This window comes from Oncorhynchus mykiss, chromosome 21 (assembly GCF_057628025.1).
Source record: "Oncorhynchus mykiss isolate SJ-2025 chromosome 21, ASM5762802v1, whole genome shotgun sequence".
Lineage (NCBI taxonomy): Eukaryota > Metazoa > Chordata > Actinopteri > Salmoniformes > Salmonidae > Oncorhynchus > Oncorhynchus mykiss.
In genome coordinates, this window is record NC_143042.1 from 6498064 (window position 1) to 6513275 (window position 15212).

Here is a 15212-nt window from a genome sequence, read left to right on the forward strand (position 1 = left end):
ATATCAAACTAATATCAAACTAGAGACTACAACAAACATACAAAACTAGACCATAAAACAGCTTTGTCAGACTAATTGGAGCCTCGTTCCTCTGTGATTTTTCATCAGTACACCCCACCCCACTCACACACAAACATCCATCCGTTTACATTCAGCGGACCAATGATCTCCTCCGCAGAGCTTCCATTTGGAGAGAAACATGTGAAATTGAATTACGCTGTTGTTTCCCCACTCCTCCAACTCATTTAGACTCTCTGTTCCTCGCATTCCCCCTCTACAAATTAAATCACTGCAAAACAGAAAGCATCTGAATAGTGCATAGATACTTTGGGTAAGAGCTTGCTATCCACTCAATTGACAAATTTGCTTACTTTTCCCCTTAGCCTGGTCCCAGATCTGTTTTTGCTGAATAGCCAACTCCTGTGAAAATTTAGCATAACAATGACCATAGGAATTGGCGATACAGCAAACAGATCTGGGAGCAGGCTACTTGATGCCCAGTGTAGACCGCTGACTTGATAGAAGATGGTCCGTATAGACTCATTAACAGCTTGTTCTCAATAGACACATGGCTTTATGCCATGTAATGCACTAGTATGTCACCGTTCACTAATCAGTCACCAGTACTGAGCTGTATGGGTTATATGACTAGTTAAGTAGTTTCTCTACGGGGGCTGGTTGAACCATAGTTGAGGGAGGGAGAGGGTTACTCATTACTCAATGTGTCTGTCAACATCAGCAGTTTGAACTGCAGAGTATTTTTACGGTAGGTTTTTGTAGCACAGTTATCCGTAGTGAGGCATTGGCCTGTGAAGCCAAGATCCATTGTGGATTGAAAAGGAGCATGTGGAAGGTATTGGAACAATGTGATAATACAAGATGGAGGGGAGCAATCCTGGTTGGATGTGTTGTATGACATGTCATAAATGAGTCACAGGTGTGGTGTCGGGTTCACGCTCCAGTCCCTGATACTGAAATGCACGTCTTTGAGTAAATGACACCTTTTCCCTTCACCTTTTCATTCGCCCTTTGAATTGCTACACCACCTCGGTGATATCGTTGTTTTGAAAGATGAAATGGAAGGTTCTTTGGATACTTGGCAGGCTATTACAGTAGAAAGGTTGCATTTTTTTGTTCATTTTTTAAAAACTGAACGTAAAGCACCACATAAAGCCATAGAGAAACACACACACACACACACACACACACACCTCAACAGCAACTGCATTCCACTTCCCCCTAACCTCCGGTCATAATACCTGGGTTAGGAGCGCTTCATGTTCTATTGGCTGATTCCTGTGGGCAGATGATAATGGTTAAAACAACATTAGTCTTTGATTGTCTTTCTGCCTCTCCCCAGTCTCCTCACCTTCTGGGCACTGGGAGACCAAAGCTCTCTCCAGTCTCCTCACCTTCTGGGCACTGGGAGACCAAAGCTCTCTCCAGTCTCCTCACCTTCTGGGCACTGGGAGACCAAAGCTCTCTCCAGTCTCCCCACCCTCTGGGCTCTGGGAGATCAAATCTCTCCCCACCCTCTGGGCTCTGGGAGATCAAGCCCAGTGGAGGCTGTAGGATCTCATCAGTGGGAGGTGATTGAATTAGTTCAGTGTTGAAATGAGTTTGGGAGCTGGTGATTTGCCGGGAAATGCACTGCGCTTGTTGTAATAATAACGTCAGTGTTCCCCTCTCCTCTGTAACGGGGCTTCAGCAGGCTGCTTGGGAGATGATGGGTCGTTTAGATGCTGGGGACAGACACTGATTAGCTTGTGGATAGCTTGTGGATGTTTTGAGGAAGTTAGTGCTAAAGAATTAGAAAAATATAAGATTGTTACAGTTATACTATATAAGAGACTGAACTAATGCATAATTGAGTCAGGCATCAGAACGTCCATAGAGTCAGGCATCAGAACGTCCATAGAGTCAGGCATCAGAACGTCCATAGAGTCAGGCATCAGAACGTCCATAGCGTCAGGCATCAGAACGTCCATAGCGTCAGGCATCAGAACGTCCATAGAGTCAGGCATCAGAACGTCCATAGAGTCAGGCATCAGAACGTCCATAAAGTCAGGCATCAGAACGTTCATAGAGTCAGGAATCAGAACGTTCATAGAGTCAGGAATCAGAACGTTCATAGAGTCAGGCATCAGAACGTTCATAGCGTCAGGCATCAGAACGTTCATAGCGTCAGGCATCAGAACGTTTGTAACAATGAAATTACACGATGTGACATCCGTGAATAGGGTAGTAGATATACAGTATGATCTAGATAGTGGATGAGTAGGGTTGTAGATATACTGGATGGTGTAGATATTAGATGTATGTTCATGTTTATTATTGTATAATGTAGGGTCTCCAGTTGATCCATCTTCAGGTTCATCCAGATGTCAGGGAATAATATAGAGATGAAGAGATGAGGAGAAAGAGAGAGCTCCTCCTGTATTTTGTCAGACACACAGACACAGGGGACGATGTGTTGGTGGGAGGGAGGGGATAGGGCAGCAGGCAGGAGGGGAAGGAGGGGGTGTGATGGCTGACAGAGAGCAGAGGCTTAATCACAGATGGGTATAAAGAGAGGTGGAGAGAAGGGGGGGGTGTTTTCCCAACTCTGGGCTAATTTTAATCAGCATGGGCCCTGTCATCATAGGGAGGCTGTCACCGCCACAGCCGTGTTTACCTTTAATCTAGCCCAAGTTGATTGGAGAAGAGAAAAGGAGAGAGGGGAGGGATGAGAGAACCTCCCGTCCTCTGAAACCTCCAACTCCCCTCAACCCTCGACTCCGGCCAGAACGCAGGAGGTGCTTCATCGTAGAGAAAATAGAAAGCAATGTCCTCTCAAACCCCCCACACCTCTATCCTGCAGCGTTCAATTAATAGTGTGGTGAACTCGGCTGTGCCCCCTTCATCAGCCTTCCTGTGACAACCTGAGTCAGGAGGCCACAGAGTAAAGATAGCTGTTTGATATAGAACCTTGATTGGAAGTTGGAGCGCTGTTGTTTTTATTTCCCCCTCAGAATGCAGTGAGATTGGGATGTTGCTATAGGGAAGTATGACTAGGTTGGGCTGCAGTGTGTCTTGTCTTAGCTTCAATGCTAAGCTAGCCATTGTATCAGATTTTACGGCCTTTCTCATAAGTCGATGCCGGGAATATCCATGCCTATGGTGATAGGGTAGCTTAGTGACCCCTCTTGCTATGTGTACACTGGTTCAGTAGGCTAATGTAATGGTGTTAACCTTTCTGATCTCCCCATCCCGGATCCGGGATCGTGAATACAGACTCAAGCTCATTACCATAACGCAACGTTAACTATTCATGAAAATCGCAAATGAAATGAAATAAATATGCTAGCTCTCAAGCTTAGCCTTTTGTTAACAACACTGTCATCTCAGATTTTCAAAATATGCTTCTCAACCATTGCAAAACAAGCATTTGTGTAACAGTATTGATGGCTAACGTAGCATTTAGCATTAGCATTCAGCTGGCAACATTTACACAAAAAAACAGAAAAGCATTCAAATAAAATCATTTACCTTTGAAGAACTTCAGATGTTTTCAATGAGGAGACTCTCAGATAGCAAATGTTCAGTTTTTCCTGAAAGATTATTTGTTTAGGACAAATCGCTCCGTTTTCTGCGTCACGTTTAGCTATGAAAAAACCCCTGTATCCAGGATTGTGTAAATCTATCAGCAAGCTCATTAGCATAACACAACGTTAACTATTTATGAAAATCGCAAATGAAATGAAATAAATATGCCATCTCTCAAGCTTAGCCTTTTGTAAACAACACTATCATCTCAGATTTTCAAAATATGCTTCTCAACCATAGGAAAACAATCATTTGTGTAAAAGTAGCTAGCTAGCGTTAGCATTTCGCGTTAGCATTTCGCGTTAGCATTTAGCGTTAGCATTAGCGTTAGCATCCAGCACGCAACATTAACAAAAACATAAAAGCCTTCAAATAAAATAATTTACCTTTGAAGAACTTCTGATGTTTTCAATGAGGATACTCTCAGTTAGATAGCAGATGCTCAGTTTTTCCAAAAAGATTCCTTGTGTATTAGAAATAGCTCCGTTTTATACATCACATTTGGCTACCAAAAAAAATCCGAAAATTCAGTCCTCAAAACGCGAACTTTTTTCCAAATTAACTCCATAATATCGACTGAAAACATGGCAAACGTTGTTTAGAATCAATCATCAAGGTGTTTTTCACATATCTCTTCATTGATACATCGTTCTTGGACACATGCTTTCTCCCCTGAATCAAATGGTAAAGTAGAAGCAGCTGGCAATTGCGCACCGAATTCGACGCAGGACACCAGGCGGACACTTGGAAAATGTAGTCTCTTATGGTCAATCTTCCAATGATATGCCTACAAATACGTCACAATGCTGCTAAGACCTTGGGCGAACGACAGAAAGTGTAGGCTCATTCGTTGCGCAATCACAGCCATATAAGGAGAGAATGGAAAACAGAGCTTCAGAAATTCTGCTAATTCCTGGGTGATGCATCATCTTGGTTTCGCCTGTAGAATGAGTTCTGGCACTTACAGACAAAATCTTTGCAGATTCTGAAACTTCAGAGTGTTTTCTTTCCAAAACTGTCAAGAATATGCATAGTCGAGCATCTTTTCGTGACAAAATATCGCGCTTAAAACGGGAACGTTTTTTATCCAAAAATGAAATAGCGCCCCTAGAGCTCTAACAGGTTAAGGGCTCTTTTCTACACATAACAGCCCTGATATAATGGAATTGCTATTCACCCTAGGAGCTGTAGTCAATTATATCTCCTTCTTTCCATTACTCTTTACTTAGATTGAAGACCTCACCTCTGCCTGTTTGTCTGTATAAGGCTGGTCAAAAGTCTGTCCCATTGGGATCAGTACAGCCTCCTCTCCAACTGAGCTAAGAACACACTCATACTAAATAACTACCGCCCCGTAGCACTCATTTCTGTCATCATGAAGTGCTTTGAGAGGCTAGTCAAGGATCACATCACCGCCACCTTACCGACCACCCTAGACCCACTTCAGTTTGCATACTGTCCCAACAGGTCCACAGATGACGCAATCGCCATCACACTGCACACTGCCCTACCTATGTAAGAATGCTGTTCATTGTCTACAGCTCTGCATTCAACACCATAGTACCCTCCAAGCTCATCATCAAGCTGGAGGCCCTGGGTCTCAACCCTTCCCTGTGCAACTGGGTCCTGGACTTTCTGATTGGCCGCCCCCTGGTGGTGAAGGTAAGATACAACATCTCCACTTCACTGATCCTCAACACTGGGGCCCTACAAGGTTGTGTGCTCAGCCCTCTCCTGTACTCCCTGTTCACTCACGACTGCGGGGCCATGCACACCTCCAACTCGATCATCAAGTTTGCAGACGACACAACAGTAGTGGGCTTGATTACCAACAACGATGAAACCGCCTACAGGGAGGAGGTGAGGGCCCTCGGAAAACAACCTCTCACTCGACGTCAACAAAACGAAGGAGATGATCGTGGACTTCAGAAAACAGCAGAGGGAGCACCCCCTTATCCCCATCGAAGGGTCAGCAGTGGATAAGGTGGAACATTTTAAGTTAATCGGCGTATACATCACAGACAAACTGAAATGGTCCACCCACACAGACAGTGTGGTAAAGAAGGCGCAGCAGCGCCTCTTCAACCTCAGGAGGCTGAAGAAATCTGGCTTGCCACCCAAAACCCTGACAAACATTTACAGATGCACAATCGAGAGCCTCCTGTCGGGCTGTATCACAGCCTGGCACGGCAACTGGTACGGTATGTGACCAATAAAATTTGATTTGATACTTATGCGTCAGAGCAAATGTCTGGATAGAAACAACGCTGTCCCTGCAGTACCCCACAGTTGTAAAAGCTGAAGTTCTCTCTATTGAAGTTGATGTGACTGCACTAGCCATCCTTGTACTGCAACCATCTGACTGTCATGTTGGTGCCACTCCTTGTACCGTCACAGTGCATGTCTACTGTCTCTCCTGGATTAGCCTGCAGAATCTTCTCTCCATTTTGAGCACTGCAGACTAAGAAGTCAGTGCTTTCCTGGTATGAAACCTTGCCATCTTTCCAACACTCACAACTGTACCGGCCGGAGTCTGACTGAGATAATTGATCTGGAGAAATAAACTCCTCTGACTCAAACTCCGTTCCAGTCGATCCCTAAATCCAGGCAGTGATATTCTCAAGGTAAGGGTTGGAAGTGTTCCACAGCAGTGGGCTCTCTTCAGCAGTGGATCTGAAGAACAAACAGTCCTCTCTTTTAACATTAGAAACATAAAAATCTGAATATTCCCCTTCTGACTTGATTGCCTCATATGCACACCACCTGTCAAAAGTTTTAGAACACCTACTCATTCAAGGGTTTTTCTTTATTTGTACTATTTTCTACATTGTAGGATAATAGTGAAGACGTCAAAACTATGAAATAACACATATGGAGTCATGTAGTAACCAAAAAAGTGTTAAACAAATAAAAATATATTTTATATTTGAGATTCTTCAAATAGCCACCCTTTGCCTTGATGACAGCTTTGCACACCATCTGTGAGATGTCCGTCTGCTGTCTGTCTGCTGGTAACACACTGCTGTCTCTGACTCTGTTAGTTGATTATTTGAATCATACGCTGTGGCCGCCTTTTAGGTCACACGTCAGTCATTCCGTTGTACTGACGCTGAAAAACAGAACAGTGCCACCCTATGGCAGGAGGATAGAACTGCAGGATGACGACATTCACTTTAGTCAGCTCTTGAAAGTTTGCCTCTCCAAATACCCTTTGTTTGTAATAGTCCCTCATCTCTCCAAGTGAATATAAGCCACATTAATGAATAACCATCTGGTACCTCAACTTATTATCTTAGTCTGCACTTGACAGCTGTGTATTTTTTAAATAGGAAAAAAAAGAAAAATTGGGGGGGGGGGGGACAGCTGTGTATTCATTATAAAAACTGGGGGTCAACCGAGCCACTAGGCGCGCTACAACACTCAATAATTAATTCAACTCAATTTACAGATATTGTCCCTTCAAATTAATTTTAATAATAGAAGCGTCTCATTAGGAGCCAATCAAACATGAGGACTTGGTGGAATGGGGAGTCTGGTGCCGACCGGGAGGTCCATGCAATATTGAACTGGCCTGATCTTATGGGGAGGGAGGGAGGGAGGGAGACCTTATGCACCAGCCAACTGACTGGGTTGGGTGGGTTCCTGGATTGGGTTTTTCCCCGGCTGTTGCACTCGTACAATACACACACGGGCATTGCAAGCACATATACACACACAGGCACTGGCAGATGAACAGATGCACACTAAACAGTCGCACAGAGGCTCGCACGCTTCCGTCCGTAAGAAAGAAGGAAGCTCCCTCGTAACCCCTCAGGGAACAGGGTTACAGTGGACTCACACTGTTTGGAGGGCCTTCTGTGTGTTCTGTCTAGGACAACTAAAACAGATGAACACTTTCAATCATGCACAGACACACTGAGGCGTACACACACCTTTTAAACGAGGCATTATGAATGTTTGGACATCCGTCTGTGTATTTGGTAGATTCTAACACATACACGTTCACACACATTCGTACACACACTTGGTAAATTCATGATTTTGAGTGTTTGGCCGTTACGCTGCAGTATCAGTACATACAAACTTGTATAGACACACACACACGCTGTGCTACACACACACGCTCTCTGAGGGATTAGGACTGTTTTTCCTTCACACTTCTGGTCCCTGTGTATTATAAAACACACACACACTCTGGCCTTAAGAGACGTGGAGTGTGTTAGAGAAGGCACTGCACGTCCTGCCTTTCCCCTCTAGATCCGGGCACGGACGGAATACATCACAGGATCAAACCATTTCTAATCAAACCCAGGAAAGTGTGGCTAATGCAATTTCACTAAGTCACTGACTGGCTTGATTGCATGTGGGCTGCGGAGTGTGTGGAGGGCGCCGTGGGAGGGGGATGGAGGCTGTCGAGGCGGTGTATATCTGTGGAGGTGTGTATGTTAGAAGCAAGTTCACCATGGCGTTGATATGGTGTGTGTGTGTTCTCTCCAGGTGTCTGTCTGGAGGTGTTGGGTGTTGTGACTGTAGATGTGTAAGGTGTAGTGGTGGGAGGGGTATTGGAGGGATTTGCCTGTATAATGTGGTTATAGTGGTGTGAGGGGTACTGGAGGGACTGGCCTGTATAATGTAGTGATAGTGGTATAGTGGTGTGAGGGGTACTGGAGGGACTGGCCTGTATAATGTAGTGATAGTGTTGTAGTGGTGTGAGGGGTACTGGAGGGACTGGCCTGTATAATGTAGTGATAGTGGTATAGTGGTGTGAGGGGTACTGGAGGGACTGGCCTGTAGAATGTGGTGATAGTGTTGTAGTGGTGGGAGGGGTACTGGAGGGACTGGCCTGTATGATGTAGTGATAGTGTTATAGTGGTGTGAGGGGTACTGGAGGGACTGGCCTGTATAATGTAGTGATAGTGTTGTAGTGGTGTGAGGGGTACTGGAGGGACTGGCCTGTATAATGTAGTGGTAGTGGTGTGAGGGGTACTGGAGGGACTGGCCTGTATAATGTAGTGATAGTGTTGTAGTGGTGGGAGGGGTACTGGAGGGACTGGCCTGTATAATGTAGTGATAGTGTTGTAGTGGTGTGAGGGGTACTGGAGGGACTGGCCTGTATGATGTAGTGATAGTGGTATAGTGGTGTGAGGGGTACTGGAGGGACTGTCCTGTATAATGTAGTGGTGTGAGGGGTACTGGAGGGACTGGCCTGTATAATGTAGTGATAGTGTTGTAGTGGTGTGAGGGGTACTGGAGGGACTGGCCTGTATAATGTAGTGATAGTGTTGTAGTGGTGTGAGGGGTACTGGAGGGACTGGCCTGTATAATGTAGTGATAGTGGTATAGTGGTGGGAGGGGTACTGGAGGGACTGGCCTGTATAATGTAGTGATAGTGTTGTAGTGGTGTGAGGGGTACTGGAGGGACTGGCCTGTATAATGTAGTGATAGTGGTATAGTGGTGGGAGGGGTACTGGAGGGACTGGCCTGTATAATGTAGTGATAGTGTTATAGTGGTGTGAGGGGTACTGGAGGGACTGGCCTGTATAATGTAGTGATAGTGTTATAGTGGTGTGAGGGGTACTGGAGGGACTGGCCTGTATAATGTAGTGATAGTGTTATAGTGGTGTGAGGGGTACTGGAGGGACTGGCCTGTATAATGTAGTGATAGTGTTGTAGTGGTGTGAGGGGTACTGGAGGGACTGGCCTGTATAATGTGGTTATAGTGGTGGGAGGGGTACTGGAGGGACTGGCCTGTATAATGTAGTGGTGTGAGGGGTACTGGAGGGACTGGCCTGTATAATGTGGTTATAGTGGTGTGAGGGGTACTGGAGGGACTGGCCTGTATAATGTAGTGATAGTGTTGTAGTGGTGGGAGGGGTGCTGGAGGGACTGGCCTGTATAATGTAGTGATAGTGTTGTAGTGGTGGGAGGGGTGCTGGAGGGACTGGCCTGTATAATGTAGTGATAGTGTTGTAGTGGTGTGAGGGGTGCTGGAGGGACTGGCCTGTATAATGTAGTGATAGTGTTGTAGTGGTGTGAGGGGTACTGGAGGGACTGGCCTGTATAATGTAGTGATAGTGTTGTAGTGGTGGGAGGGATGCTGGAGGGACTGGCCTGTATAATGTAGTGATAGTGTTGTAGTGGTGGGAGGGATGCTGGAGGGACTGGCCTGTATAATGTAGTGATAGTGCTACTTCATTCCCTTCCGCATCTGCTCTCCCACAGGGTATGGACACGCCCTTCTGGCTAATCCTGGATCAGCCTCTACCACTGGGGATAGACACGCACTCACTGACACACTCACTCACTCACTCACTCACTCACTCACTCACTCACTCACACACGCACTCACTCACACTTACACACGCACTCACTCACTCACTCACTCACTCACTCACTCACTCACTCACTCACTCACTCACTCACACTGACACACGCACGCACTCACTCTGACACACGCACTCACACTGACACACACACTCACACTGACACACACACTCACACCCTCAGCCTGGATGTTCTGTTGTTTATAAGAGTTGCCAGGAGTCTGACCTCTGACCTGCTATCAGAGCCATCACTGTCCAGATGACTCTGAAAAGAAACATCATGAATATTAACACTCTTAATGAGATATTAATGTGGTCCATGCCCATTTGGCAGCCACACCTGGGACTCTAAGGACCATTGGGGTCGCTCCATGCCCATTTGGCAGCCACACCTGGGACTCTAAGGACCATTGGGGTCGCTCCATGCCCATTTGGCAGCCACACCTGGGACTCTAAGGACCATTGGGGTCGCTCCATGCCCATTTGGCAGCCACACCTGGGACTCTAAGGACCATTGGGGTCGCTCCATGCCCATTTGGCAGCCACACCTGGGACTCTAAGGACCATTGGGGTCGCTCCATGCCCATTTGGCAGCCACACCTGGGACTCTAAGGACCATTGGGGTCGCTCCATGCCCATTTGGCAGCCACACCTGGGACTCTAAGGACCATTGGGGTCGCTCCATGCCTCTTTTGTCTGACACTGATGCAGATGTTTAGAGCAGGAAATGACATTTGTCACCATAATCAGGAAGTACACACGTTGTTGCATATTTAGCCAGGCATTCTGATAGAAACCATACGTGTTGCATATTTAGCCAGGCATTCTGATAGAAACCATACGTGGGAGCGAATTCAGTGTTGGCAACCAATACTGGATCCTCTATGACTGTGATACTTGGAGGAGTTATCATGTGTGCGTAAGTTTGCGTTACATGTCTGTTTGTTTGAAAGTTCATGATTACGGAACAGAAGTTGACTGTCTGTCCGTCTGTCCGTCTGTCCGTCTGCCCGTCCGTCCGTCTGTCTGTCTCTGTCTGTCTGTCTCTGTCTCTCTCTGTCTCTCTCCCCCCCCCCCCCCTCTCTCTCTTTTGCTGTGCCTGGTGTGAGTGTGTGGCAGCAGCTTTGTCTTGGGGGCGTATTTGAGTCTTAATTGAATCGGCAGAAAGGGAGGGGGGGAGAATTAGAACCTGGGCACTCTTTCCACTTAGCAACAAGAAGCCGTTCCCACACAAATGAATTTTCATGGAAACAGCAGAGAAAATGTAGTCTAAAAGCTTTTGAATGGAATGAAAGCATCTCTTCTTTGTAATGAGTGTAGGGGATGGATGGATGGGGAACGAGAGAGGAGTTGTCTCCATGCTTTACAATGGAGCGGGTTTCATTACAACTATCAGAGAGTATCAGGAGGCTGAGGGAACAATGTTATGATGTACATTTTAATGCAGGGTTATACAGGTAAAGCTGACTGGAGACTGGCTTTCACACCATCAATGCAGGTAAACTGACTAGAGACTGGCTTTCACACCATCAATGCAGGTAAAGCTGACTGGAGACTGGCTTTCACACCATCAATGCAGGTAAAACTGACTGGAGACTGGCTTTCACACCATCAATGCAGGTAAAGCTAACTGGAGACTGGCTTTCACACCATCAATGCAGGTAAAGCTGACTGGAGACTGGCTTTCACACCATCAATGCAGGTAAAGCTGACTGGAGACTGGCTTTCACACCATCAATGCAGGTAAAACTGACTGGAGACTGGCTTTCACACCATCAATGCAGGTAAAACTGACTGGAGACTGGCTTTCACACCATCAATGCAGGTAAAACTGACTGGAGACTGGCTTTCACACCATCAATGCAGGTAAAACTGACTGGAGACTGGCTTTCACACCATCAATGCAGGTAAAACTGACTGGAGACTGGCTTTCACACCATCAATGCAGGTAAAGCTGACTTGAGACTGGCTTTCACACCATCAATGCAGGTAAAGCTGACTGGAGACTGGCTTTCACACCATCAATGCAGGTAAAGCTGACTGGAGACTGGCTTCAACACCATCAATGCAGGTAAACTGACTAGAGACTGGCTTCATCACCATCAATGCAGGTAAAGCTGACTGGAGACTGGCTTCAACACCATCAATGCAGGTAAAGCTGACTAGAGACTGGCTTTCACACCATCAATGCAGATAAAGCTGACTGGAGACTGGCTTTCACACCATCAATGCAGGTAAACTGACTGGAGACTGGCTTTCACACCATCAATGCAGGTAAACTGACTAGAGACTGGCTTCAACACCATCAATGCAGATAAAGCTGACTGGAGACTGGCTTTCACACCATCTATGCAGGTAAAGCTGACTTGAGACTGGCTTTCACACCATCAATGCAGGTAAAGCTGACTGGAGACTGGCTTTCACACCATCAATGCAGGTAAAGCTGACTGGAGACTGGCTTCAACACCATCAATGCAGGTAAAGCTGACTGGAGACTGGCTTCAACACCATCAATGCAGGTAAACTGACTAGAGACTGGCTTCATCACCATCAATGCAGGTAAAGCTGACTGGAGACTGGCTTCAACACCATCAATGCAGGTAAAGCTGACTAGAGACTGGCTTTCACACCATCAATGCAGATAAAGCTGACTGGAGACTGGCTTTCACACCATCAATGCAGGTAAAGCTGACTGGAGACTGGCTTTCACACCATCAATGCAGGTAAACTGACTAGAGACTGGCTTCAACACCATCAATGCAGATAAAGCTGACTGGAGACTGGCTTCAACACCATCAGTAGGTGTTGTTTGTTTGTTGTAATATAGACTCAGAGGTCTAGTTTAGATTGAAATACCAATTGAAACTGATATCACCCTCCATTGTAAGACAAAGACACACACACCACACAGGTGCGCACGCAAAACGCACACACACACTTCAACAAACTCCCAGACCCCATATCCGTGATTATATCAGCCCAATGTATCTCTGGCATGTGCAGCACCACACCAAGTACAGTGTTTATGTTAAAGCACATCCCAGTTAGAAGCAATGGGAGAAACTGTTCAGAATGCTAGCCAATAGAATCCACTATTAACCAGTGTCCTCTAGACTCCAAGCCACTGATAAAATACTGTCAATCCAAAGCCGAAAGACAACTGACAACCCTCTCCAGTGGTTAAAAAGTGATGTGTGAAATTTTAATGAATAATAGTGTCTCTGTGCACTGTGGGGGAGGGGGGAGCAACGCCACTGTCGATTCTCACCTCTCCGTTATTTATATTCATTGATCCACCTGCATGGGACATCGTTCGCCAGGTTCGGTTTTTATCGACAACAGTCCGCAATTCCTTCTATGTCAATTATATTGATTACTTCAGGTTGACTGGACGTAATGAGGAACAGTGGTGCACTTGATGCTTGATCGGCCCCTTTCACCCCCCCTTCTCGCCCATCCTCTCCCCTACCCCCCCTCGCCTACCCTCTCTCGCCCACCCTCTCTCGCCCACCCCCAGGTCTGAGTGAGTTACACACCAATGATTTTCTGATTAACCCTGTTAGCCGAGGGGTTCACCCACGCACTAGTGCAGGGGCATGGATGTGGGAGTCGGTGGAAGGGTCCAGTGAGTGTCTGAGTCCGGCTGTGCTGACTGCTGATAGGATGATGTCTTAATAATGGAAGATGATGGCTTTATTCTTTGCCTGATAAACCCAATCGGGACCTGTAGAAACATTGTATTTTAGCAACATGTGGCGGCCATTTTTAATAGATTTTTTACTGGGTCTAATATCCTCTCAATGGGGGATGCTTTGGGTGAATCTGACGATTGATCGCGTCTGTGTTGACCTTGATGGAGGACTGTTTACTCACCACATTAAAGGACTGTGTTACTCCTTCTGTCTGTTTCTTTGTCTCAGTCTTTCTCTTTCCCTCCTCTCATTCCAGGTGGTGCAGATGATAACCTGATCGAAGGAGGAGAGATGAAGTTTGTCTGTAAACCTGGAGCCAGGAACATCACAGTGATCTTCCAGCCTCTCCTCAGGTAGGACTTACTAACCTCACACACACACACACACACACACACACACACACACACACACACACACACACACACACACACACACACACACACACACACACACACACACACAGATTCAATAATATGTGGCCATGGTCAATATGCACTAGAGGGGAGACAATGGCCTTCCATCATACCAGTCACAGAGAACAAGACAGATCATCCCTCAGACAACAACTACTTCCCTACGCTGTTCATTCACGTTGATTCATTTTGACGTAATTTTCCCTAAAAGCCTTTAGTTTAGTCCAATCCACATGACTTTTTCCCTTTCAATGTCTTATGAGATCATTGGTCTGGTCCACTATGTATAGTCAATGTGAGAGGACATCCATGATCCAGACCATGGGCAGCACTCAGACTGGAGCATGACTCTAAACCAGTAGAATGTCTACAATTAGATTATATCTCAGACTGGAGCATGACTCTAAACCAGTAGAATGTCGACAATTAGATTATATCCATTACGTCCTTTTAGTAATCCTCCCATTGATTATACTCTACCGCTTTCATAGCTGGACAGTCCATCCTCCCCCAAACCCCCACAATAAGGCAGATGATGGCCTACATTTTGAGTGTGCTTCCTGTCTGATGTTTACGGTTTTTAATATGGTCCTTATTTATGCTTAGCAATATTCCAGAATGTAATCCACCGTAGTGATTAGTATTGCCTACAGTGACAGTGTACTGTATATAACACGGTGTCCCCAAAGACTGGTGGAAATCCAATTTTCAAACAGCCTAATTAGATTGACCTTCCTTGCAGTGATGAATCACCAGGGCTCCCATTAAACTGTAATATTTCCCCTTACTTAGACTTGGAGCCAGTTGGTGCTGTACTGTACTGTAGGCCAACTGTGTGTGTGTGTGCCCCATTGTTGAACGCAAATGTCCTTTCCTCGTACAGAAGTGAACTACACCCTATCTCATTGAGACAGATGGCCCGGGTAGGGGCTGGATAGGGTCTGTGGTAGGGTCTGTGGAAGGTCTGGGTAGGGGCTGGATAGGGTCTGTGTAGGGGCTGTGGAAGGTCTGGGTAGGGGCTGGATAGGGTCTGTGGTAGGGTCTGTGGAAGGTCTGGGTAGGGGCTGGATAGGGTCTGTGGTAGGGTCTGGGTAGGGTCTGTGGTAGGGTCTGGGTAGGGTCTGTGGTAGGGTCTGTGGAAGGTCTGGGTAGGGGCTGGATAGGGTCTGGGTAGGGGCTGTGGAAGGTCTGGGTAGGGG

General features: G+C 46.3%; 1 protein-coding gene across 1 annotated transcript in view; it reads left to right on the forward strand.

Moving 5' to 3' along the window:
* The window catches only part of LOC110499821 (exocyst complex component 4), a 224903-nt gene that overhangs the window by 80928 nt on the left and 128763 nt on the right, over positions 1-15212 (forward strand). The window contains exon 10 of the mRNA XM_090213619.1: positions 13857-13953. Within this exon, the coding sequence (XP_090069745.1) occupies positions 13857-13953 (97 nt within the window). The remainder of the gene's footprint in view (positions 1-13856; positions 13954-15212) is intronic.